The sequence below is a fragment of the Oncorhynchus keta genome, unplaced genomic scaffold (genome assembly GCF_023373465.1).
Source record: "Oncorhynchus keta strain PuntledgeMale-10-30-2019 unplaced genomic scaffold, Oket_V2 Un_contig_15847_pilon_pilon, whole genome shotgun sequence".
NCBI classification, from domain to species: domain Eukaryota; kingdom Metazoa; phylum Chordata; class Actinopteri; order Salmoniformes; family Salmonidae; genus Oncorhynchus; species Oncorhynchus keta.
Genome location: NW_026279553.1, coordinates 32,320 through 59,283, shown reverse-complemented (window position 1 = coordinate 59,283; position 26,964 = coordinate 32,320). Strand labels below are relative to the sequence as shown.

Here is a 26,964-nt window from a genome sequence, read left to right as displayed (position 1 = left end):
ATAACACATCTCTCCACTTTCCTCCATTAGTTATTTAACAAGCTGATAACACATCTCTCCACTTCCCTCCATTAGTTATTTATCAAGCTGATAACACATCTCTCCCGACAGACACAAGCAAAACCTCTTGCATAAATGTAGCAGCTATACACCTCATTAGCGATCTGACATGCTGTAATTGCATGGAAACTGTAGGCTACTAACAACAGCAGCTACATAGTCTAGTTTACTATGGTCCTGTCCCTCTGGCCAGGGTAAACAAAGTGGTAATGTTGTATATTGTATATACAGTACTTCACTTGAGTTTATTTCATTTAATTAAATACATGAGAAAAAAAAGTGGCTGCCCAGCATGAATTAATGTACAAACATTATTTTTCATTACAATCTTGTCATTTAGCAGATGTTTGTATCCAGAGCGACTTACAGGACAAATAAGAGTTAATTGACTTGCTCAAGGGCACAATGCCAGATTTTTCACCTAGTCGGCTTGGGATTCAAACCAGCAACCTTTCAGTTACTGGCCCAACACTCTTAACCGCTAGGCTACCTGCCACCAGATCAATCAACTTCAATACAGATATTCAAATACATTCATCATCAATGACTACAATAATGAATCTAGTATTAAGATACAATTTCATAAACACAAGTAGTCGATTCATAGATTGTTTATCATTAAACAAAGTTGTTTAGCAATATAAAATAATCCACCCAAACTAAAGCTGAAAACTGATCATCAGACCATCTTTATCTGATATACACAGTGTGTACAAAACATTAGGAACACCTTCCTAATAGAGTTACACCCCCTTTATCCTCAGAACATCCTCAAATCGTCAGGACATGGACTGTCCAAGGTGTTGTGTGCGGTTCACAGGGAAGCTGGTCCATGTTGACGCTAACGCTTCCTACAATTGTGTCAAGTTGGCTGGGAGTGGATCTACTCTGAATAGCTCGTTCCATTTCCTCCCACAGATGCACAATTACAGTGAATTCAGTGTAATGTTATTGGAACCATTCATGGACAAGCCTTGTGGCGTAATCCTGCTGAAGAAAACAACTTGCAGATGGATACACTGCTGCCATGAAGGGAGGCACCTGATTGGCAATGATGTTTAGATATCCTGTGGCATTCAAACATTGCTCATCTTTTATCAAGAGGCCCAATGTGTGTCCTGAAAACACACCCCAACCATCACACCACCAGCCTGCAGTGCTGACACACAGCATGGAGGCATGAAGGGGTGTAAACTACTTTTGGGGGGGTATCTATACTTGACTATTAATATTTTGTGCAACTTTTACTTTTATTTCACAAATTCCTAAAGTAAATAATGTACTTTTTACTCCAAACATTTCCCCTGACACCCAAAAGTATTCCTTAATTTTTTTTCTGATTAGCATGACAGAAAATGGTCCAATTCATGCACTTATCAAGATAACATCCCTGGTCCTCCCTACTGCCTCTGATCTGGCGGACTCACTAAACAGAGAACATCCCTGGTCATCCCTACTGCCTCTGATCTGGCGGACTCACTAAACACAAATGCTTTGTTTGTAAATGGTGTTGGCCCCTGGCTATAAGTAATATAGTAATATAAAAAAACACAATTGTGCCATCTAGTTAGCTTAAAAACCTCAAGGAAGATGTAAGGTTCAGTTCTTTGTGTGTTCTCTACAGTCAGATCAGTGACAAGGCTTCTCTCCTTTGTTTACCTTGGTGTCTTTTTAAGATGCCCAGTAGAGAGAACCTCTTTCCATAGTCTGAGCAGGAGTAAGGCTTCACTCCTGTATGTATACGTTCATGTCTTTTTAAGTGGCTCAGTCGAGAGAAACTCTTTCCACAGTCAGAGCAGGAGTAAGGCTTCTCTCCTGTGTGTGTTCTCTGATGAACTTTTAGCTCAGCTGATGTTGTGAAGCATTTTACACAGTCAGAGCAGCAGTAAGGCTTTACTCCAATATGTCTACGTTCATGTCTTTTTAAGTGGCTCAGTCGAGAGAAACTCTTTCCACAGTCAGAGCAGGAGTAAGGCTTCTCTCCTGTGTGTGTTCTCTGATGAACTTTTAGCTCAGCTGATGTTGTGAAGAATTTTACACAGTCAGAGCAGGAGTAAGGCTTCTCTCCTGTATGTATACGTTCATGTGTTTTTAAGGTGCCTGGTAGAGAGAAACTCTTTCCACAGTCAGAGCAGGAGTAAGGCTTCACTCCTGTATGTATACGTTCATGTCTTTTAAGTTGCCCATTTGATAGAAACTCTTTCCACAGTCAGAGCAGGAGTAAAGCTTCAATCCTGTATGTAGACGTTCATGTGTTTTTAAGTGGGAAAGTTGAGAGAAACTAATTCCACAGTCAGAGCAGACGTATGGCTTCTCTCCTGTGTGTGTTCTCTGATGATCTTTTAGCTCAGCTGATGTTGTGAAGCATTTTACACAGTCAGAGCAGCAGTAAGGCTTTACTCCAATATGTCTACGTTCATGTCTTTTTAAGTGGCCCATTTGAGAGAAACTCTTTCCACAGTCAGAGCAAGAGTACGGCTTCAATCCTGTATGTATACGTTCATGTGTTTTTAAGTGGGAAAGTTGAGAGAAACTAGTTCCACAATCAGAGCAGAAGAAAGGCTTCTCTCCTGTGTGGGTTCTCTGATGATCTTTTAGCTCAGCTGATGTTGTGAAGCATTTTACACAGTCAGAGCAGGAGTAAGGCTTCACACCAATATGTCTACGTTCATGTGTTTTTAAGTGGCCCAGTCGAGAGAAACTCTGTCCACAGTCAGAGCAGGAGTAAGGCTTCTCTCCTGTATGTATACGTTCATGTGTTTTTAAGTTGCCCAGTAGAGAGAAACTCTTTCCACAGTCAGAGCAGGAATAAGGCTTCCCTCCAGTGTGCACTCTCTGATGAACTGCCAAAGCTCCTGGTGTTGTGAATCTCTTCCCACAGTCAGTACAGGAATAGGGATTCTCTCCAGTGTGTATTTGTAGGTGTGTTTTTAGCTTTGATAGAAATGGGAAAATCTCCTCACAATGTGGGCAGTGGTGAGACCTCTTAGCTCTGTGATCTTCCTGCTGTTGCTCTCTGGATGTAGAGAATGTCTCAACATGGTCTCCTGTGTGAACAACATCAGAACAACCAGTCAGTTGGTGTGACATACATGTCAATCAAAAGTATATATTATGAAACCTTTTTACATCAGCAGTTGTCAGAAAGTGCTTCACAGAAACCCAGCCCCAAATCCACAAAGAGCAAGCAATGCAGATGTAGAAGCACAGTAGCCAGGAAAAACTCCCTAGAAAGCAGGAACCTTGGAAGAAATGTAGAGAGGAACCAGGCCCAAAGGGGTGGCCAGTCCTCTTCTGTCTGTACCGGGTGACATATGTATTCATATCAGTAGGCTGTACAATACAGGGGAATAAAACTATTCTAAAAGTGGGTAAGAGATAAAAGCTAAAAAGGGGAGTGTCATCCTCCACTTACTATCACAAAGGTTAGTAACTACACAGACTAATTTCATAGAACTTTAAAACACTGCCAGTTTGTCTACTTCACTTCTTTAGTTTACACTCTGATCACTCCAGACAGCCAAGTGAATAAAACAAATGCTGGAAATAATAGTGTCAAACCATGCAAGTCTCAGTAGCATGAAATAACATCTACCTTCTCAATGAAACAGTTCTACTGCAACTTTTCATGCACAGTGGAAAGTTGGAACCAACAACAAACTTAGTGAGATAGAACCTGCTCTTACCATGAGAAACAGATGTCCCAATCTTCTCCTCCTCTTCTTCTTCACCTTTAATGTTGACATTCAGCTCCAGTGTTTGACTGCAGTCTTCCAGCTTCACTGATGCCATCTCTGGATCCTGCAGTGCAAACTGGGCTCCACTGTCACAATCAGGACCCAGTGACTGTAGGTCTGGACTCAGTGTGGAAGGAGAGAGGCAGGCTGGGTTTGTCCTCACTATTGATGTTACCGGCCTCAGACTTAATTCTAGTCGTCCTGTAGTAACAATGAGAAACAGACAAAAAAACAAAAAAGTGAGTCTTGACAGTTCTGGCACTTGCTTTATTTTCAAAAAATATACATAAAAATATATTTATTTTTGTTAAATTATCTAATTCAGTGCTTGACTTGGACTGAAATAGGTGCCGATACTCAGCTCCGGTGAGCTGAGGACTGATCTCAGTTCAATAGATCTGGTAGCTAAGCATTGACAACAAAACATGAATTAACTCACATTAGACAAAGTACACGCTATAAATTAGGCTACGCAACGTAACTGAATCTATAGTAGATTTCCCACATTCAGTACTAGCTCGTGCTTGGCTCTGCCCCCTATGACTCATCGGTTCCCATTGGACACAACTGGCTGTGGTCGGTCTTGGTTTGGTGCAACCATCGTTGCATTCAGGGATCCTTGTGATGGCCCTACCTCATTATACGAGAAGGGCGGCACTTAATTTGAGCCAGATCTTCCAGCACCTCTCAGTTTTGCAGTCTTTCGTTCCAGAACCCATTTGCCAGGATCAGGTAGCCTCCCTCTTGTGACATGAAAAAGTATTTCATCACGCAAAAATCTGCATAAAAGCAATCAAGAGTAATTACATTTGGATTCCTCTGTAATTATCATGCCCCATAAAAAAACATGCCTGATGTTCTAAGAATGTATTGATGTTGGGCCGAACCAGGTTTATGGTTTGTGCAACATTGTAGCCTATTTAGGCCAAGGTGTGGCCATTACGGTGGTGAGAGAGAAGCACACCTGTATCTCTCACAGAACTAAAATGAGATTCACTTTCTATGATCTCACTCCCTCTCTGTGTTGTTATAGACGTGAGACGGAAACTCATCTCTCCAGCATTGCACTTCTTCGTGTATTTCCTGATAGAATAATAGCTGTGGGAAGTGTGTTGAGGTGCTGCAGGACTCTGCAGTCTGTTCAGAAAGAAATGAAATCATTCCCAATACAACACCAGGACTATTTAGCTACAGAGGATCAATAGCTAATTTAAATAAAATAGCCCTAGTTGTGGATTGTGTGTAGCCAAATCACAAGGCATTTCTACAGTCAGGAACATGTGGCAAATCTGTTAGTTAACAGCATACAGCCAAAACAGGCCTTTAGCAATATTTCTAATCCAATCACTGGAAAACACAGATTGTAAAGCAAATGGATCCTGCTGAAAATAAAATACAAGTCTGTTTGTGTGTTTCCAAGTTATCAACTTCCAAATAGGCCTATTGAGCCAACAGCACAGTTTTACAAATGAAAGCAAGAGATAAGCTTTTGTCTGGTGAGTGAGCTGCACATCATTGGGTGAGTCAGTGAAACTGGAAAGCTTGTTTAGGACCCCCTCATATTGTACAATGTGTTTCTCCTCACACCTGGCCTAGACTATTGATGGATTAGAGACAAGGTCGTTTATATTGACCTCAGATTCTCAGTTTGTCAGTGTCAAAGTAGTCTGTCATTTTGGTCATTTGTGAGGTATTAAAAAATGTTCTTCAAAAGTCCCCAGTCATCTAAAATGATGTAGAACTGCATGAAATCTGTTTATAAAAGGCCACATTTTTCCAGGACTCCAGGCTACAATAAATGTACTTCATGTGTGTAACTTCTGTAACTTCTGTATTTAATGTGTTCTGGTACCTCGGAGACCCGCAGGTCAACACTCTCGGGCTCAGTTTTGGTTCCAGCACCTCCCAATTTACACATTAAGCACTGGAGAAATTGGTAGCTGCCGCTGCCTCCTCCGGCACACATCTCCTTTACATAGAATTCGCGAGGATGTTGATTTTGGCCTTTGGAATAGACCACAACACCTGAACAGGATCGATACATCCGAACACATCACACCTGCTAGACAGGAATGTCAGTGTTTTACCATGGCCAGCGAAGAGCCCGGATCTCAATCCCATTGAGCAGGTCTGGGACCTGTAGGATCGGAGGGTGAGGGATAGGACCATTCCCCCAGGAAATGTCCGGGATCTTGCAGGTGCCTTGGCGGAAGAGTGGGGTAACATCTCACAGCAAGAACTGGCAAAACTGGTGCAGTCCATGAGGAGATGCACTGCAGTACTTAATGCAGCTGGTGGCCACACCAGATACCGACTGTTACTTTTGATTTTGATCCTCCCCCTTTGTTCAGGGACACATTATTCTATTTCTGTTAGTCACATGTCTGTGGAACTTGTTCAGTTTGTCTGTTGTTGAATCTTGTTATTTTACATACAAATATTTACACGTTAAGTTTGCTGAAAATAAACGCAGTTGACTGTAAGATGACGTTTCTTATTTTGCCGAGTTTATTTTTACCATGTCAGCTCAGGGATTCGATCCAGCAACCTTTCGATTACTGGCCCATCTCTCCAACCACTAGGCTACCTGTACGTAATTCATATCAGTAGGCTGCGCAATACAAAAGGGGAATAAAACTAATCTAAAACAATCTCACAAGTCATGAAAATGATGAGCCATATCATCCTCCACTCACTATCACAAAAGGGTTAGAAACTACACAGAATCATTTCATAGAATTTAAAAACACTGTCAGTTTTACTACACTTCTTCAGTCTACTCTCTGATCACTCCAGATCGCCCAGTGAATAAAACCAATGCTGGCAATACTGGTGTCAAATCATGCAAGTCTCAGTAGCATGAAATAACATCTACCTTCTCACTGAAACAGTTCATCATGAAACAGTTCTACTGCAACTTTTCATACACCGTGCGAAGCTGGAATGAACAACAAACTTAGTTAGATAGAACCTGCTCTTACCATGACTAACAGATGTCCCAATCTTCTCCTCCTCTTCTTCATCTTTAATGTTGACATTCAGCTCCAGTGTTTGACTGCAGTCTTCCAGCTTCACTGATGCCATCTCTGGATCCTGCAGTGAAAACTGGGCTCCACTGTCATAATCAGGACCCAGTGACTGTAGGTTTGAACTCAGTGTGGAAGGAGAGAGGCAGACTGGGTTTGTCCTCACTGTTGATGTTACCGGCCTCAGACATAATTCTAGTCGTCCTGTAGTAACAATGACAAACAGACACAAAGTTGTCTTGACAGTTCCGGCACTTTCTTTACTCTCTATGAAATATTTTTCTTATTGTTCAATTATCTAATTCAGTGCTTGACTTGGACTGAAATAGGTGCCTGTACTGTTTTTTCAATAGTTATTGTCTTGACAGTTCTGGCACTTTCTTTATTCTCTAAAAATATGGTTTATATTTAGGTGCAGCACTGATGCCATCTCTGGATCCTGCTGTAAAAACTGGTGTCAAACCATGCAAGTGTAAGTAGCATGAAATAACATCTACCTTCTCATTGAAACAGTTCATCATGAAATCCTGCCCTGCCTTTCTAAAGTCTTCGAAAGCCAAGTTAACAAACAGATCACCGACCATTTAGAATCCCACCGTACCTTCTCCACAATCTGGTTTCCGAGTTTGTCATGGGTGCACCTCAGCCACGCTCAGGGTCCTAAACAATATCATAACTGCCATCGATAAAAGACAGTACTGTGCAGCCGTCTTCATCTACCTGGCCAAGGCTTTCGACTCTGTCAATCACCGCATTCTTATCGGCAGACTCAACAGCCTTGGTTTCTCAAATGACTGCCTTGCCTGGTTCACCAACTACTTCTCCAATAGAGTTTAGTGTGTCAAATCGGAGGGCCTGTTGTCCGGGCCTCTGGCAGGCTCTATGGGGGTGCCACAGGGTTCAATTCTCGGGCCGACTCTTTTCTCTGTATATATCAGTGATGTCGCTTTTGCTGCTGGTGATTCTCTGATCCACCTCTACATAGACACCATTCTGTAAATTTCATCCCCTTCTTTGGACACTGTGTTAACTAACCTCCAGGCGAGCTTCAATGCAACACAACTCTCCTTCCGTGGCCTCCAACTGCTCTTAAATGCAAGTAAAACTAAATGTATGCTCTTCAACAGATCACTGCCCACACCTGCCCGCCCGTCCAGAATCACTACTCTGGACGGTTCTGACTTAGAATATGTGGACAACTACAAATACCTAGGTGCCTGGTTAGACTGTAAACTCACATTAAGCATCTCCAAACCAAAAGTAAATCTAGAATCGGCTTCCTATTTCGCAACAAAGCCTACTTCACTCATGCTGAATAACATACCCCCGTAAAACTGACTATCCTACCCATCCTTGACTTCGGCAATGTCATTTACAAAATAGCCTCCAACGCTCTACTCAGCAAATTGGATGTAGTCTATCACAGTGTCATCTGTTTTGTCACCAAAGCCCCATATACTACCCACCACTGCGACCTGTATGCTCTCGTTGGCTGGTCCTCGCTTCATATTGGTCCCCAAACCCACTGGCTTCAGGTCATCTATAAGTCTTTGCTAGGTAAAGCCCCACCTTATCTCTGCTCACTGGTCACCATAGCAACACCCACCCATAGCACACGGTCCAGCAGGCATATTTCACTGGTCATCCCCAAAGCCAACTCCTCATTAGGCCGCCTGTCCTTCCAGGTCTCTGCTGCCAATGACTGGAACGAATTGCAAAAATCACTGAGGCTGGAGACATACCTCCCTCACTAACTTTAAGCATCAGCTGTCAGAGCAGCTTACCGATCACTGCACCTGTACACAGCCCATCTGTAAATAGCCCACCCAACTACCCCATCACCATATTTTTATTTATTTTCCTATTTTGCACCCCAGTATCTCTACTTGCACATCTATCACTCCAGTGTTAATGCTAAGTTGTAATTATTTCGCCACTACAGCCTATTTATTGCCTTACCTCCCTAATCTTACTACATTTGCACACACAGCATATAGACTGTTCTATTGTGTTATTGAAGTACGTTTGTTTATCCCATGTGTAACTCTGTGTTGTTTTTGTCGAACCTGTGCTTACCACGAGAAACAGATTTCCCAATCTTCTCCTCCTCTTCTTCATCTTTAATGTTGACATTCAGCTCCAGTGTTTGACTGCAGTCTTCCAGCTTCACTGATGCCATCTCTGGATCCTGCAGTGCAAACTGGGCTCCACTGTCACAATCAGGACCCAGTGACTGTAGGTTTGGACTCAGTGTGGAAGGAGAGAGGCAGGCTGGGTTTGTCGTCACTGTTGATGTTACCGGCCTCAGACGTAATCTGAGTCGGTCTGTAGTAATAAAAAGAAACGGACACAAAAGTTAGTCCCAGAACTGCAAGACTTTCTTTATTATCTAAAAATATGATTTATATTTAGGTGTAGGAGCTACACAATACTGTTGAGCTAATATTCTATAAGAGGAACATGAGCTCAAACAGTAGAAATTTGAGGTGCCGTTACTCAGCTCTGGTGAACTGCTGTCCAAGACAAGAACTGATCTCATTTCAATAGATCAGCTAGACAAAGTATACACTTGAAATTAGGCTACACAACTGAAATGCAATTATTCTATAGTAGATTTCCTGAATTCACATAAATGCCTCAAAAAACATTTTGTACAAGATATGTTGTAGGCAGCACTATGTACCATTTTCCTGAATAACCGTCTTCATTGTATTATTCCAGTCAAAAACCAAAAGTATTTCCGTTCACACCATAGTAACATTTATAGATAGACAGATACAACTGAACGTCTCTGAATATTAGTACACATGTAGAAAACTGATCATCATTACATTTAGCTCCAAAACAGTAGCGCAACCGTAAAATTGTCTCTCTTGCTGCACTGAAGTGCGTTAATGCAGACCGAGGGGGAACCGCCATTTTACCATCTCGTGAATTTTACACAAAACCAAAAACGACATGTAAAACGAACCCAGAAATCTCAAATAGTTTGACCCTTTATGAAATTACCTTGAGAAAATTATAAACACCCACTCAGACTAACCCAAAGTCTATAACTATGTGACTTGTAAAAATAAAGAGATCACGTTCACTCACGCGGTTTGACACAAAAATACCACATAAAACCTTCATCAAACGTGATAATACCTTGACGTATTTGTTATCTAGCATATTATGACATGTTTTTTCGATATTATAACGTACTATTACATACCAGTAGTAATATATTTGAAACGGACACAGAAGTTGTCTCGACTGCACAATTCTGCCGTGTCCTTTATTGTGAACAATGCGCGCCTGCGCGGAACTTCCTGTTCCCCCACAACCAGTTTCTCAACCCAGAGACGTAACAACGCGAGACTTCAGATAACGCTTGTGAAGCAGACCAAGCCTGGGTTTGACAAGTCAATGAGAGAAGTGAACAATTCTGATACTTTTGCAGCGTTTAATGGGGATCCTAATAAATACCTAAAATATTCCGTCTGCACACACTTGATACATGGCCATTATTTTATCAATGTCATAACTGCAGTGGTTTATTCACAATAGCTCTCACTGCGTATCACACATATCCCAGCATCACATCAGTAGGTATTGAAATCTTCCAGTACATATGTGTCCATTACACATTTTGTAGTCGTCAGCTGGATGAGTGCACTATATATATATATGTGTGTGTCTGGGTCATTATACCCCATTAGACATGCACCTGTCTGGGGACTGACCATGACTGTTTATTTTTTAATCATTGTATGGCTCTAATGTTTCCATGTCCTAATATGAAACCAAACTAAAATTAGTGCAAGGCAAAAAGATAATGGTGGCTCAATGCCAGAGGGGATAATCATTAACATAAAGAGGAGTTTCTATGTGTGTGACGTAAAGATGAAACCTGTATAAAGAGTGTGTGCCAAGGCTGGAAAGTTAGTTTTTTTAACATTTTACACTTAAGTCATTTAGCAGACGCTCTTATCCAGAGCGACTTACAAATTGGTGCATTCACCTTATGACATCCAGTGGAACAGCCACTTTACAATAGTGCATCTAAATCTTTTAAGGGGGCGGGGGGGTGAGAAGGATTACTTTATCCTAGTTGTTTTCATGAACAAGCAAGGCTGATATTACTCTGTAATAAAAGTATATTGGAACTCACAGGCGAGAAATGTGAATGTGAGAAATATTATTGACTGAATATTTTCACAACATAGGCAGACACTCCCCACTCTTCCAGCGAAACTCCAGATATAACACCCTTTAATCGGTACCCTGCTCCAAAAAACAATGCTCTCTCCTTCTGCTCTTCTGAGACACATGAAATCAAAACCACTACTGGTCACTCTGACTGACTCTACCTTTCCTAATGCCTCCTTTACCATCTTCCTGACCTCAAATGATCTCCCAACAATACATAATTGTTGATGAATCGCACTCCAAAAAAACACGATGTTTGTTTACAACTTGTTGTATTTTTGTTCCATTTTTCATTGTCACCGTTTTCCATTCATTCTTACCAACTTTACTCAACCGCAAGCCATCAGAATCTAACAGCACTTCCGCCTCGCCATATTTCCCTCCCCAAAACCAGACACACCCCGCTACAGACTAACTCCTGCATGTGGAATCCTGCATTGAAGAAATGTAACAACTACAGTTTAAAGGGGAATTTCACCCTGGCTCTATCGTGGCATATAGTCATTAGTATATGAACAACATTACGTTTTTTGTAATAAACATCAAAATTATCCTAACCACAAGCTAGAACTAGCACATAGAACTAGCACATAGAACTAGCACATAGAACTAGCACATTTTCATTTCACTGGTAGAATCGAGAAGTGTCTACTTCCTGTATATTCATCTGCTCATAGTGAACCACCAAGTCCCGCATTCGGGAGTTGAACAGGTGTTATCAAGTCGAGGGAGGGGGAGGGAGTTTGAGGCACCAATCTTGAATGTCATTGAGTGACCAGAAAAACAGTCTGGGGGTGAGTTATTGGCAGATGTAATCAACAAAGTCCGAAAAATCACTAATTAAATCAATCAATATTACTGTCTGTTGAGCTGTATTTGAACAGCCAATCACGTGTTTTGCTTTGCCTCAGGTAAGATGATATCATCTCACCTACTCATTCAAATTTGTCCACCGTGGATGACAGACCAAAAGGATAGCTGTAGATTAATCAACTCTCCACTAGGAGGTGCTGGCCAGCCTATTGTCTTTTCTGATAGTGGATATAAAGTTGAAGATCTAACGTTGTTTCAAAGGTACAAATTCAACATATATTCAATCTATTTATACAAGGTTTCACTATTTTGAAAATTGGTTAACATGATGCCATAATCCTGTGGTTGAACCTCAAAACAACAGCTTTTGCAAATCTAATGTACAGTATTCTACACATACATTCCACGTCACAATACGTTGATAAATTATGTTGAAACACCGTTGATTCAACCATTTTGTGCCCAGTTGGCACCTTGTCAGTTGTGCTGTGTTTTGTTAGCTTCTATTGAAAAGATATTAACTTGGATTTGCCCTTAAGGTTGAACTCACAATGAAACAATTTGTGGTGAGAACCAATATAGATAATTAGATATGATATTGATTTTGTTTGATATAGATATGAGCAAGGCATATTGTGATATCGGTTTATCCTTGATGTTAACCTACACTTTTATGTATAGTAGAACAGCCTTCCCTCAAAACCTTCTCAATGTAGCAACAACTACTTGACCACGGGCATTCAATTGATTCCTATTTTATTCAAACTGTTGAGGTATGTTAGACACCCAGAACAATCACACTTGGCCCAACCAGCATCCAGCATCAGTTTCCTGGACTTCACAAAGCCATGGAAGTGAAGTGTAGACAGTTGCATTGTTATTCATTGAAATAGATATGATCTCAATGGAGGCTGCTGAGAGGAGGACAGTTCATAATAATGGCTGGAACGGCATCAAACCCCTGGAAACCATGGAAACCATGTGTTTGATGTATTTGATACCATTCCAACCATTCCCACAGCCTGGCCTCCCCAATTAAGGTGTTGGTAGACACAACATGTATCAGATAGAGATGTTGTGATGATCAGTTTGGGATCATTTTTTACTACTAAATTATTATTTCTTTAATGATAAACAGGCTATGAAATGACTGACTACATGTGTTTATTAAATTGTATTTTCAAAACTAGATTTGTTATTTTAGTCATTGATAATAAATGTGTTTGGAAAACCACATTCAAGCCAACTAAATTGATCTGCCAATGAAACTTAAAGTTTGTATATGAATTTGTACTGGTCAAACTCTTCTCTTTTGTCTAATGAATTACAAAAAAACGATGTTTCAAGTGACATATTTACTGTTTTTGTAACGGCTTTCTAGGTGTGGTGAAGGAGAGTCGGACCAAACTGCAGCGTGTAGATTGCGATCCATGTTTAATGAAAACAAACGTAAATACGAATAAACACAAAACGTAATGAAAACCGAAACAGCCTATACTTGTCAACTAAAATACAGCGACAGGAACAAAGACACTAAGGACAATCACCCACAACACAACCAAAGAATATGGCTGCCTAAATATGGTTCCCAATCAGAGACAACGATAAACACCTGACTCTGATTGAGAACCACTCCAGACAGCCATAGACTCTGCTAGATCACCCCACTAGCTACAATCCCACTATATACCAAAACCCCAAGACAAAACACACCACAATACAAAAACCCCATGCCACACCCTGGCCTGACCCAATACATAAAGATAAACACAAAATACTTTGACCAGGGCGTGACAGTTTTTCTGAAGCTGAACAAGACAGCCAGTTGAAATTAAAGTTAAGTTCCTGGGCCGACACATCACAGACAAAGTGAAATGGTCCACAGACAGTGTGGCAACAGCGCCTCTTCAACCTCAGGAGGCTGAAGAAATTTGGCTTGTCACCCAAGACCCTGACAAACTTTTACAGATGGGGGGGCAAACTACCTGCCCTCCATGACACCTACAGCGCCCAATGTCACAGGAAGGCCAAAAAGATAATCAAGGACAAGACCACCCGAGCAACTGCCTGTTCACACCGCGATCATCCAGAAGGTGAGGTCAGTACAGGTGCATCAAAGCAGGGACCGAGAGACTGAAAAACAGCTTCTATCTCAAGGTCATCAGACAGCTAAACAGCAAGTATTAACTCAGAGAGGCTGCTGCCTAGATTCAGCCCCAATCACTGGACACTTAAATAAATGGATCACTAGTCACTTTAAACAATGCCACTTTAATCGTGTTTACCATATCTTACATTACTCATACCCCATGTATATATTGTATTTTATACCATCTATTGCACCTTGCCTATGTCGCTCGGCCATTGCTCAACCATGTACTTATATGTACATATTCTCATTCACCCCTTTAGATTTGTGTGTATTAGGTAGTTGTTGGGGAATTGTTAGATTACTTGTTAGAACATCCAAACATCGCACAGATCATTGAGAAAACCATCTCCCAAATGATACAACAACAACACCCTCCATTGCAGGGACCTCCCCCGCTTCCTCAACAAGGATTACAACCCAGCCCGATGGCACCACTTCCATACTATCAAGCACCCACACCAGGCTATCATTCACCATGGGGACAGCAAACACGCTACTCTGTGCCATGGGGGAACTGCTTCAACTGCAAGCAGGCTGGGCACATGGCTCGCCAGTGCCCACATCCAATGACAGCGGCTCAAAAGCACTGGATGAATAACAGGGGAAGAGGATACGCCCCAAGAGCAAGAGGTGGAACCAGACCAATGACGTATCTACCAAGAGCGGCTCCCCCTACTCCCGCTTACAACCACCAGACACCAGACCAAAACCAGCAACCACCAACGTCTTTCCAAGGCATGTCTGACGGATATGCCCCATGGCCGTGAAGGTGCCCACCACCACCAGACGGGAAGGGGGGCCAGCTTTTTCCTCTTCACACAGAACCAACCGTCATGTGTGAGGTGGAAGGAGTAACCCACCAGTTTCTAGTAGATACAGGATGCACCTACTCTGCCATAAGAACCCGTCAACCACTCTCTTCGGAATCAATACAGGTGGTGGGGGTATCAGGAACACCCGAAGCACAAAGCAAAACCATTCCGTTACTTTTCACCTGGGACAAATCAGCCTTGAAACATCAGTTCCTATACTGTCCCAATTGTCCAATCAACCTCCTCGGAAGGGATCTGTTATGCAGACTGAAATGTTCCATCTATCTGACTGAGAAGGGGGTAGAGGTTTCTGTTGACCCCATTGCCTCAACTCCGCTTCACCCTGCTAGGTTGTTGATGCTACCCCTCATCCCAGCCCCCGTTCTTTCAGAAACTCAATAAATCTACTGGCTGAAATGCCTGGAGACAGGCCAAGGGACTCCGGCGATTCAATTCCAATTCAACCAACTGAAACCACAGATCTATGCACTACATCCATACAAAACCCCTCAGGCTGAACTCCACTGCACACTAAATGTAACCGACGATGACATCAACCCATACACTGACGACTGGGAGGAGAACATGATGCATCTCACTCCATCCATCAGATGTTGCACCATTGTCTGCGGTCAGGAAGGTGTTGCAGCACTGGTCATTCTACCACCTTATCTGGAATCATGGTTCCTTCTAGGGAAGAGTCAGCACCCCATGTCACTCTAGCTGTAGGGAATGGGGTTCAAGCCAGAAGCCTGGGCCCAATGATCAGACGAGCATCGAAGCTTGTGTGGGAACCAACCCAAACACCTGGCCTGCACAAAGCCACCGCGGAGCAAATGTGGAGGTTTATGACAGTAGATACTGAAGAGCACTGCCAACCTGAGAGACTGGCCCTGCCAAGACACCATGGCAAGCCTTACACAGATCAGCCATCCACTGCAGCTTTGCTCTCTACCATAGACGAGAGAATATGGACACACACCCCTTTCGACGTTGGTAAACTACAGGTGGCTCCAGTCTCCATTACACTGTTGGACCCATGCCAGATTCCTATTTACCGAGCTCAGTATCGTCTAAAGCCTGACCAGATCAAGGGGATAGAGCCAACCATTGGTGGACTGCTTGGTGCTCAGGTCATCTATCGAACCATCTCACCATGGAACACACCCATTCTACCAGTACTGAAAGCTGGTGGAGAAACATACCGGATGGTACAAGACTTCCGAGCAGTGAATGAAGTCACTGCACCCATAGACCTGCCAGTCCCTGACCCTCATCACTCTGAGTAACCTGTCACCAACACACCAGTATTTCACTGTCGTTGACCTGGCTAATGCTTTCTTCAGCATCCCTTTGGATGAAGCCTCCCAGCCACTGTTTGCATTCACCTATGAGGGACAGCAATTCACTTACTCAGTTTTGCCAATGGGGTACAGGTGCTCCCCGGAATTTTTAACCATATCCTCAAGACTCACCTGGCTGAGCTGAAAATTCCAGAGGGGTGATTCTGATCCAGTATGTGACGACCTGTTGTTGGGGGCTCCCACTTCAGATCTCTGTCTACAGATGACAAAATCGTTACTGGACTTCATTGCAGTCAAGGGATACAAGGTAAAGAAGAGCAAAGTCCAGTCCTGTCGAAGAACTGTCCTTTTCTTGGGCAGAGAAATCTCTGGAGAAGGCGCTGGCCTCTCCAAAAGCCACAGAGATTCGATTCTCTCTGTCAGGCATGTTGTCATTTCTGGGACTGACTGGTTACAGCCGTACACACATCCCAGACTTCACAGCAAGAACTGAACCTCTGAGGGAGATTGTACGACAGGCAGGGCCCAGGAACCTCCACTCTCCTCTGGTTTGGACTCCTGAGGCATTAGCTTTTTCACTGTTGAAAACCGATCTCTCAGTGGCTGCGGCTTTAACTGCACCAGACTACAAGAACAAATTCCATCTTGATGTTTCTGAAAAGGAAGGGTTTACGTCATCAGTCCTTTTTCAGAAACAAGAGGGGGAGAGAAGAGTGCTGATGTATCACTCCTCTAAATTGGACCACATTGAAATAGGCCAAACCACATGCTCCAGATATGTGGCTGCAGTTGCGAAAGCCATTGAAAAAACAGCTCACCTGGTCATGTGTCATCCATTGGAAATCCACACCCATCATGGAGTCGCAGCATACCTGATGAGCAAAGAGTTCACATTCAGCGCCGAAAGAAAAACGAAAATACAGAACAAATGCACACAATCACACATCACATTTGTCAACACTGACAAAAACATGGCCGACGCACTCAACGCAGAAGAAGGTTTGCCCCACTCCTGTGAGGAACGAGCCGGCACAGGAATTGAAACTGAGACCAGACCTGGGGAATGAACCAATCAGCAACCCTGACCTATGGCTGTACACAGATGGATGCTGCTACAGAGGAGAAGATGGGAACATAGCCGCATATGCAGTGGTACAGCAGCTTCCGGATGGATCACACGTGACCCTGGAATCGGCCATCATTCCACAACCAGCGTCAGCTCAATTGGTTGAAGTCATAGGTTTGACACAAGCACTGGAAAGAGCTAAAGGGAAAACTGCGAATATGATAGAGGAATTCTAAATTCCTTTATGTTTTAATTGCCAAAACCAATTTCGCACTCGTTTCTAATTCATTAATGATGTGTAAGTTCATTAATTATGCATGAAGTAGATCCCACTTGTTGTTGATTCTTCACAAAAAATACAGTTTTATATCTTTATGTTTGAAGCCTGAAATGTGGCAAAAGGTCGCAAAGTTCAAGGGGGCCGAATACTTTCGCAAGGCACTGTAAGTTAGTGTTAATGTTAGCTAGCAGGCATGTATCCAGGCAGAGTTTCTTATGTTAACCTAGAGAAATAATAGTTTGCGACATTAATGGAAACGGATCATTAATATAGCAACCTTATCAAATTACAAACGTTTTTAAAAATGTTGATGCTTACAATTATCCGCGTGTCGTTGTGTTACGGTCTTGAGGAACAAATGGCGGGTGAATGACTTGCTTCTTTCTCCCAGTTGAGGCATGACGGTTATACATTGTAATACATTCCGTTGTGATATTGTAAACGAACATCGGTTTCTTTTGGAGCGCGATTCATCAACAATTCTGTATTTTGGGGGGATAATTTGAGGCCAGGAAGATGGTGAAGGAGCCATTAGGAAAGGTAGTCAGTCAGAGTGACCAGTAGTGGTTTTGTATTGATTTCATGCATCTCAGAAGAGCAGAAGGAGAAAGCATTGTGTTTTTCGGAGCAGAGCAGCAATTAAAGGGTGTTATATCTGGGGTTTTGTTATATATTGAGGTTCATCGTCTTGAGCAGAAGATTCCAGGAGTGGTTGGAGCACTAAACCGTGTAGTAGATGGAAAGAAGGAAGAAAGTCAATCAGTTTTACTGTTGTTTGAAGAAGATAATCTGCCTACTCCCGGGGTAAAGTTGCGTTTATATTCACACATTCGGACATTAAGTAGACATTAAGCAGACAATCAGCAGACATTTGCAAAAAGCCCTTAATAATTGTGTTTTAGGTCAGTCAGGATCACCACTTTATATTAAGAATGTGAAATGTCAGAATAATAGTAGAGTGATTTCAGCTTTAATTTCTTTCATCACATTCCCAGTGGGTCAGAAGTTTACATACACTCAATTAGTATTTGGTAGCATTGCTTTTAAATTGTTTAACTTGGGTCAAACATGTCGGGTAGCCTTCCACAAGTTTCCCACAATAAGTTGGGTGAAATTTGGCCCATTCCTCCTGACAGAGCTGGTGTAACTGAGTCAGGTTTGAAGGCCTCCTTGCTCGCACACTCTTTTTCAGTTCTGCCCACAAATGTTCTATAGGTTTGAGGTCAGGGCTTTGTGATGGCCACCCCAATACCTTGACTTTGTTGTCCTTAAGCCATTTCGCCACAACTTTGGAAGTATGCTTGGCATCATTGTCCACATCATTTTCTATTTTGTGAAGTGCACCAGTCCCTCCTGCAGCCAAGTACCCCCACAACATGATGCTGCCACCCCTGTGCTTCACGGTTGGGATATTGTTCTTCGGCTTGCCTCCCCCTTTTTCCTCCAAACATAACGATGGTCATTATGGCCAAACAGTTCTGTTTTTGTTTCATCAGACAAAAGGATATTTCTCAAAAAAGTACAATCTTTGTCCCCATGTGCAGTTGCAAAACGTAGTCTGGCTTTTTTTATGGTGGTTTTGGAGCAGTGGCTTCTTCCTTGCTGAGCAGCCTTTAAGGTTATGTCGATATAGGACCCATTTTACTGTGGACATAGATACTTTTGTACCTGTTTCCTCCAGCATCTTCACGAGGTCCTTTGTAGTTGTTTTGAGATTGATTTACACTTTTTGCACCAAAGTACGTTCATCTCTAGATGACAGAACGCATCTCCTTCCTGAGCGGTATGACGGCTGCGTGGTCCCATGGTGTTTATAATCGCATGCTATTGTTTGTACAGATGAAGGTGGTACCTTCAGGCATTTGGAAATTGCTCCCAAGGATGAACCAGACTTGCGGATGTCTACAATTTTTTGTCTGAGGTCTTGGCTGATTTCTTTTGATTTTCCCATGATATCAAGCAAAGAGGCACTGAGTTTGAAGGTATAATCTGTCTGTAAACAATTGTTGGAAATTGTTGGACTTGTGTCATGCACAAAGTAGATGTCCTAACCGACTTGCCAAACCTAAAGTTTGTTAACAAGAAATTTGTGGAGTGGTTGAAAAACTAGTTTTAATGACTCCAACTTCCGACTTCAACTGTATATATATAAATATCCGTGCCCGCGGACTACGAAAACAAGGTTTCATTGCACATAGTTATTGACCTCACAATAAGCCATATTCAAGTAATTTAAACAACTTACATTACTATGAAGCGGTAGCCGTGGAGATGAACAACACATGGGTGCTGAAAGTAGGCTAATTGGAGAAGGTCTAATTCATTTCAACAGTCTTCAAATTAAACTGACTTTAGGCTACTAACAAGAGCGCTCTGTGTTGGAGTATATTCCTTCCTATTCAAGGAATCAGAGGTAGGTCTATATCAAATCAAATTTATTTATATAGCCCTTCGTACATCAGCTGATATCTCAAAGTGCAGTACAGAAACCCAGCCTAAAACCCCAAACAGCAAGCAATGCAGGTGTAGAAGCATGGTGGCTAGGAAAAACTCCCTAGAAAGGCCAAAACCTAGGAAGAAACCTAGAGAGGAACCAGGCTATGTGGGGTGGCCAGTCCTCTTCTGGCTGTGCCGGGTGGAGATTATAACAGAACATGGCCAAGATGTTCAAATGTTCATAAATGACCAGCATGGTCGAATAATAACAAGGCAGAACAATTGAAACTGGAGCAGCAGCACAGTCAGGTGGACCGGGGACAGCAAGGAGTCATCATGTCAGGTAGTCCTGGGGCACGGTCCTAGGGCTCAGGTCCTCCGAGAGAGAGAAAGAAAGAGAGAATTAGAGAGAGCATACGTGGGGTGGCCCGTCCTCTTCTGGCTGTGCCGGGTGGAGATTATAACATAACATGGCCAAGATGTTCAAATGTTCATAAATGACCAGCATGGTCGAATAATAGTAAGGCAGAACAGTTGAAACTGGAGCAGCAGCATGGCCAGGTGGACTGGGGACAGCAAGGAGTCATCATGTCAGGTAGTCCTGGGGCATGGTCCTAGGGCTCAGGTCAGTTGAAACTGGAGCAGCAGCATGGCCAGGTGGACTGGGGACAGCAAGGAGTCGTCATGTCAGGTAGTCCTGGGGCATGGTCCTAGGGCTCAGGTCCTCCGAGAGAGAGAAAGAAAGAAGGAGAGAATTAGAGAACGCACACTTAGATTCACACAGGACACCGAATAGGACAGGAGAAGTACTCCAGATATAACAAACTGACCCTAGCCCCCCGACACAAACTACTGCAGCATAAATACTGGAGGCTGAGACAGGAGGGGACAGGAGACACTGTGGCCCCATCCAAGGACACCCCCGGACAGGGCCAAACAGGAAGGATATAACCCCACCCACTTTGCCAAAGCACAGCCCCCACACCACTAGAGGGATATCTTCAACCACCAACTTACCATCCTGAGACAAGGCTGAGTATAGCCCAACCCAGACAGGATGACCACAACAGTGAATCAACCCACTCAGGTGACGCACCCCCTGCAGGGACGGCATGAGAGAGCCCCAGTAAGCCAGTGACTCAGCCCCTGTAATAGGGTTAGAGGCAGAGAATCCCAGTGGAAAGAGGGGAACCGGCCAGGCAGAGACAGCAAGGGCGGTTCGTTGCTCCAGAGCCTTTCCGTTCACCTTCCCACTCCTGGGCCAGACTACACTCAATCATATGACCCACTGAAGAGATGAGTCTTCAGTAAAGACTTAAAGGTTGAGACCGAGTTTGCTTCTCTGACATGGGTAGGCAGACCGTTCCATAAAAATGGAGCTCTATAGGAGAAAGCCCTGCCTCCAGCTGTTTGCTTAGAAATTCTAGGGACAATTAGGAGGCCTGCGTCTTGTGACCGTAGCGTACGTGTAGGTATGTACGGCAGGACCAAATCAGAGAGATAGGTAGGAGCAAGCCCATGTAATGCTTTGTAGGTTAGCAGTAAAACCTTAAAATCAGCCCTTGCTTTGACAGGAAGCCAGTGTAGAGAGGCTAGCACTGGAGTAATATGATCAAATTTTTTGGTTCTAGTCAGGATTCTAGCAGCCGTATTTAGCACTAACTGAAATTTATTTAGTGCTTTATCCGGGTAGCCGGAAAGTAGAGCATTGCAGTAGTCTAACCTAGAAGTGACAAAAGCATGGATTAATTTTTCTGCATCATTTTTGGACAGAAAGTTTCTGATTTTTGCAATATTACGTAGATGGAAAAAAGCTGTCCTCGAAATGGTCTTGATATGTTCTTCAAAAGAGAGATCAGGGTCCAGAGTAACGCCGAGGTCCTTCACAGTTTTATTTGAGACGACTGTACAACCATTAAGATTAATTGTCAGATTCAACAGAAGATCTCTTTGTTTCTTGGGACCTAGAACAAGCATCTCTGTTTTGTCAGAGTTTAATAGTAGAAAGTTTGCAGCCATCCACTTCCTTATGTCTGAAACACATGCTTCTAGCGAGGGCAATTTTGGGGCTTCACCATGTTTCATTGAAATGTACAGCTGTGTGTCATCCGCATAGCAGTGAAAGTTAACATTATGTTTTCGAATAACATCCCCAAGAGGTAAAATGTATAGTGAAAACAATAGTGGTCCTAAAACGGAACCTTGAGGAACACCGAAATTTACAGTTGATTTGTCAGAGGACAAACCATTCACAGAGACAAACTGATATCTTTCCGACAGATAAGATCTGAACCAGGCCAGAACATGTCCGTGTAGACGAATTTGGGTTTCCAATCTCTCCAAAAGAATGTGGTGATCGATGGTATCAAAAGCAGCACTAAGGTCTAGGAGCACGAGGACAGATGCAGAGCCTCGGTCCGATGCCATTAAAATGTCATTTACCACCTTCACAAGTGCCGTCTCAGTGCTATGATGGGGTCTAAAACCAGACTGAAGCATTTCGTATACATTGTTTGTCTTCAGGAAAGCAGTGAGTTGCTGCGCAACAGCCTTCTCTAAAATTGTTGAGAGGAATGGAAGATTCGATATAGGCCGATAGTTTTTATATTTTCTGGGTCAAGGTTTGGCTTTTTCAAGAGAGGCTTTATTACTGCCACTTTTAGTGAGTTTGGTACACATCCAGTGGATAGAGAGCCATTTATTATGTTCAGCATAGGAGGGCCAAGCACAGGAAGCAGCTCTTTCAGTAGTTTAGTTGGAATAGGGTCCAGTATGCAGCTTGAAGGTTTAGAGGCCATGATTATTTTCATCATTGTGTCAAGAGATATAGTACTAAAACACTTGAGCGTCTCTCTTGATCCTAGGTCCTGGCAGAGTTGTGCAGACTCAGGACAACTGAGGTTTGGAGGAATACGCAGGTTTAAAGAGGAGTCCGTAATTTGCTTTCTAATAATCATAATCTTTTCCTCAAAGAAGTTCATGAATTTATCACTGCTAAAGTGAAAGTCATGCTCTCTTGGGGAATGCTGCTTTTTAGTTAGCTTTGCGACAGTATCAAAAAGGAATTTCGGATTGTTCTTATTTTCCTCAATTAAGTTAGAAAAATAGGATGATCGAGCAGCAGTAAGGGCTCTTCGGTACTGCACGGTACCATCTTTCCAAGCTAGTCGGAAGACTTCCAGTTTGGTGTGGCGCCATTTCCGTTCCAATTTTCTGGAAGCTTGCTTCAGAGCTCGAGTATTTTCTGTGTACCAGGGAGCTAGTTTCTTATGAGAAATGTTTTTAGTTTTTAGGGGTGCAACTGCATCTAGGGTATTGCGCAAGATTAAATTGAGATCCTCAGTTAGGTGGTTAACTGATTTTTGTCCTCTGGCGTCCTTGGGTAGGCAGAGGGAGTCTGGAAGGGCATCAAGGAATCTTTGTGTTGTCTGTGAATTTATAGCACGACTTTTGATGGTCCTTGGTTGGGGTCTGAGCAGATTATTTGTTGCAATTGCAAACGTAATAAAATGGTGGTCCGATAGTCCAGGATTATGAGGAAAAACATTAAGATCCACAACATTTATTCCATGGGACAAAACTAGGTCCAGCGTATGACTGTGACAGTGAGTGGGTCCAGAGACATGTTGGACAAAACCCACTGAGTCGATGATGGCTCTGAAAGCTTTTGGAGTGGGTCTGTGGACTTTTCCATGTGAATATTAAAGTCACCAAAGATTAGAATATTATCTGCTATGACTACAAGGTCTATATGTAACTGATGTGAAACGGCTAGCTAGTTAGCGGTGGTTCGCGCTAAATAGAGTTTCAATCGGTGACGTCACTTGCTCTGAGACCTTGAAGTAGTAGTTCCCCTTGCTCGCTTTTGTGGAGCGATGGGTAACGATGCTTCGTGGGCGGCTGTTGTTGATGTGTGCAGAGGGTCCCTGGTTCGCGCCCGGGTATGGTCGAGGGCACGGTCTAAAGTAATACTGTTACATTTACCTGTTTGACAGACTAAATTATAGGCTATTATCCATAGATTCTGTCAGCCTATTCCTTCAGTCACCAGAGTTGAATATTTTCCCGGGATTTTACAAATGTGCCATCCTGAGTGGGGCAGCGGTCTAAGACACTGCATCTCAGTGCTAGAGGCATCACTACAGACCCTGGTTTGATTCCAGGCTGTATCACAACCGGCTGTGATTGGGAGTCCCATAGGGCGAAGCACAATTGGCCCAGTGTCGTTCGGATTAGGGTTTGCCCAGGGTAGGCCGTCATTGTACTTGTAGTTCTTTATGATAGCCACATTAGCAGCTAATTAGCATTTCATTTTTGAGCAGGTTGAGAGCCTCAAATTCCTTGGTGTCCACATCACCAACAAACTAACATGGTCCAAGCACACCAAGACAGTCGTGAAGCAGGCATGACAAAACCTATTCCCCCTATTGCATCATTGCCTGTTACCGCAAGGCACTACAGAGGGTAGTGCGAACGGCCCAGTACATCACTGGCGCCAAGCTTCCTGGACATAATTATATCTACAGCTGAGAAGTTTTTGGGCCTCCAAGACTTCACATACTACTGTCGCCAGAAAATGTTTCACCCTTAGAGGATCTGCACTGCGACTGCTGTGTTAATGCTTATCAGTTGCCATGTACAAAGTATCAAAATACTAAAATACAACTTAAACCGGACTCTAAAATAATTTAATTTAAATGTTAATAGTATTTTTTTATCACGGAAACAATTAAAAAATATGGACAAATAAATAAATAATTAAATGTTAATTATATACAGGCGCCCGTGTACTCATCTGCCAGAGAGTAGCCCCAATCGTCCCGAGCCCCAAGTAATACATTTGAGCCAGATAAACTCACACCGGATTCGGCCCGAGCCCCAAGTAATGCATTTGAGCCAGATAAACTCTCACCGGATTCGGCCCGAGCTCAATCCCCGCATCCTCGGGCCACATGATGTCGGCCGAGTCTGACTCTCAGCGGAGTGCCCCGACACACATCCGGAATCCGCCCAAATCCACTTGCAAACTGGGGTGGGACAACATTCCACAGGCCACAATCGACAGCTTGATCAACACTATGCAAAGGAGAAGTGTCCAAGAGAAGGAGGAGAAGCAGCAGCTACAGCTACCCCCTTCTCATGTAATGGGGTCGGGCCAACCCAAGGATCCCGAAATGCACGGACGGTGTTAGTGGGGAACAGGAAGTTCCCGACAGGCACTCACCATTCTTCAGAATAAAAAAGCGCCAGAACTGTGCAGTCAAGAAGGTAACTTTTGTTTCATTCATGTTTCATTTTATTACTACAGGTACGTAATAGCACGTTTAAACTTTCTAATGTCGAAAGAACATGTCATTCCATGCCAGGTAGCAAATCTATTAAATTATTATCAGGTTTGGTAAAGGTTTGATGTGTTATTTTTGTGTCAAACCGAGTGGAGAACGTGGTGACAAACTATTTTACAAGTCACGTAACTAGAGACGTTGGGTTTGTCTTAGTGGATTTACATATTCTGCTCAGGTTCATTTTCATAAAGAATCCCATTTATTTGAGATTTCAGAACTGCATGTTATAGGTTTTGTGTAAAATTCACACGCTGTGAAAATGGCGGCGCCGACTCGGACTGAGTCAACGGACTAAAGTGCAGACAATGTAATGGTTGCGCAACTGTTTTGAAGCTGAATGTAATGATTGTTGGTTTTGTACATGTGTACTAATATTCAGACACATGCATATGGTGTGAACGGAAATACTGCTGGTTTTTGATTGAAACAACGAAGACGCGCGGTTCTTCAGGAAAATAATACATAGTGATGCTTGAAACAAACTAACCTTGTACTTCATGGTTTTTGAGTCATTTTATGTGAATTTAGGAAATCTATATATTAAGTGATCTTACGTTGTGTGTCCTTTGTGTCTAATATTAATGCATCAATGTTTTCTTGTCAATCCTTACCTACCTGATCTATTGAAATGAGATCAGTTCTTGACTTAGACAAGAGTTCACCTCCAAATGTCTACTGTTTGAGCGCATGTTCCTCTTATAGAATATCAGCTTAACAGTGTTGTGGAGCTCCTGCACCTAAATATAAACAGTACTGGCAGCTATTTCAGTCAAAGTCAATCACTGAATTAGATAATTGAACAAGAAGAAATATAATATATTTTTAGAGAATAAAGAGGGTGCCAGAACTGGCAAGACAATAATGTATGTCTGTTTCTCTTCTACTACTTGCTGACTCAGGTATGAGGCTAGTAACATCAACAGTGAGGACAAACCCAGCCCTCCTCTCTCCTTCTGCACTGACTCCAAACCTACAGTCACTGGGTCCTGATTGTGACAGTGGAGCCCAGTTTGCACTGCAGGATCCAGAGATGGCATCAGTGAAGCTGGAGGACTGCAGTCAAACACTGGAGCTGAATGTCAACATTAAAGATGAAGAAGAGGAGGAGAAGATTGGGACATCTGTTTCTCATGGTAAGAGCAGGTTCTAAGTTTGTTTCATCCCAACTTCCCACTGTGCAGGAAAAGTTTCAGTAGAACTGTTTCATGATGAACTGTTTCAATGAGAAGGTAGAAGTGCCCATTATTTATATTCTAACTATAGAATTAGAATAATCGTTTTATTTCCATGATTCCAAAAGTTCACCTTGGTGTTTTGATCTAAATTGCAACATTTGGTTAATAATAAGCCCTAGTATTTTTGCCCATATCGTGGCAGTGTGTAAATGACCTCAAATGAGTGCAGGGAATTGTTTTAGGTTGAAGTTGAATTGAACAGTATAAAACAATCAGAATTGAGAAAGACCCATTGAATTCATTTAGAATATAAGTGTTGCCACCCTGGGGTCACGCACTACTCATAAAGCAAATGTAGAACTTTTATTAATCAAAAACATAAAATACCGTCAAAAATTTGAAAAATGGTATGATATTTTGGCCACATCGCCCAGCCCTGTCAGAGCAAAAACCAGGCCACGAGGTCGAAGTAATTGTCCATAGATCTCCATGGGAGGAACAATTCACAAGCTGGTAGAATGGCGGCTCCCACTCGGTCTGCGTCAACGGACTTCAGTGCAGACAGTG

General features: G+C 42.8%; 2 protein-coding genes across 8 annotated transcripts in view; both read left to right on the top strand.

Moving 5' to 3' along the window:
• The window catches only part of LOC127919131 (zinc finger protein 501-like), a 100,553-nt gene that overhangs the window by 41,281 nt on the left and 32,308 nt on the right, over nt 1-26,964 (top strand). The window lies entirely within an intron of this gene.
• Nucleotides 1-26,964, top strand: part of LOC127919130 (zinc finger protein 260-like) — a 56,294-nt gene that overhangs the window by 19,182 nt on the left and 10,148 nt on the right. For all 7 annotated transcript variants that reach the window (XM_052502536.1, XM_052502538.1, XM_052502540.1 and 4 more), the window contains exon 4: nt 26,122-26,355. In XM_052502536.1, coding sequence (XP_052358496.1) covers nt 26,122-26,355 — 234 coding nt within the window. The remainder of the gene's footprint in view (nt 1-26,121; nt 26,356-26,964) is intronic.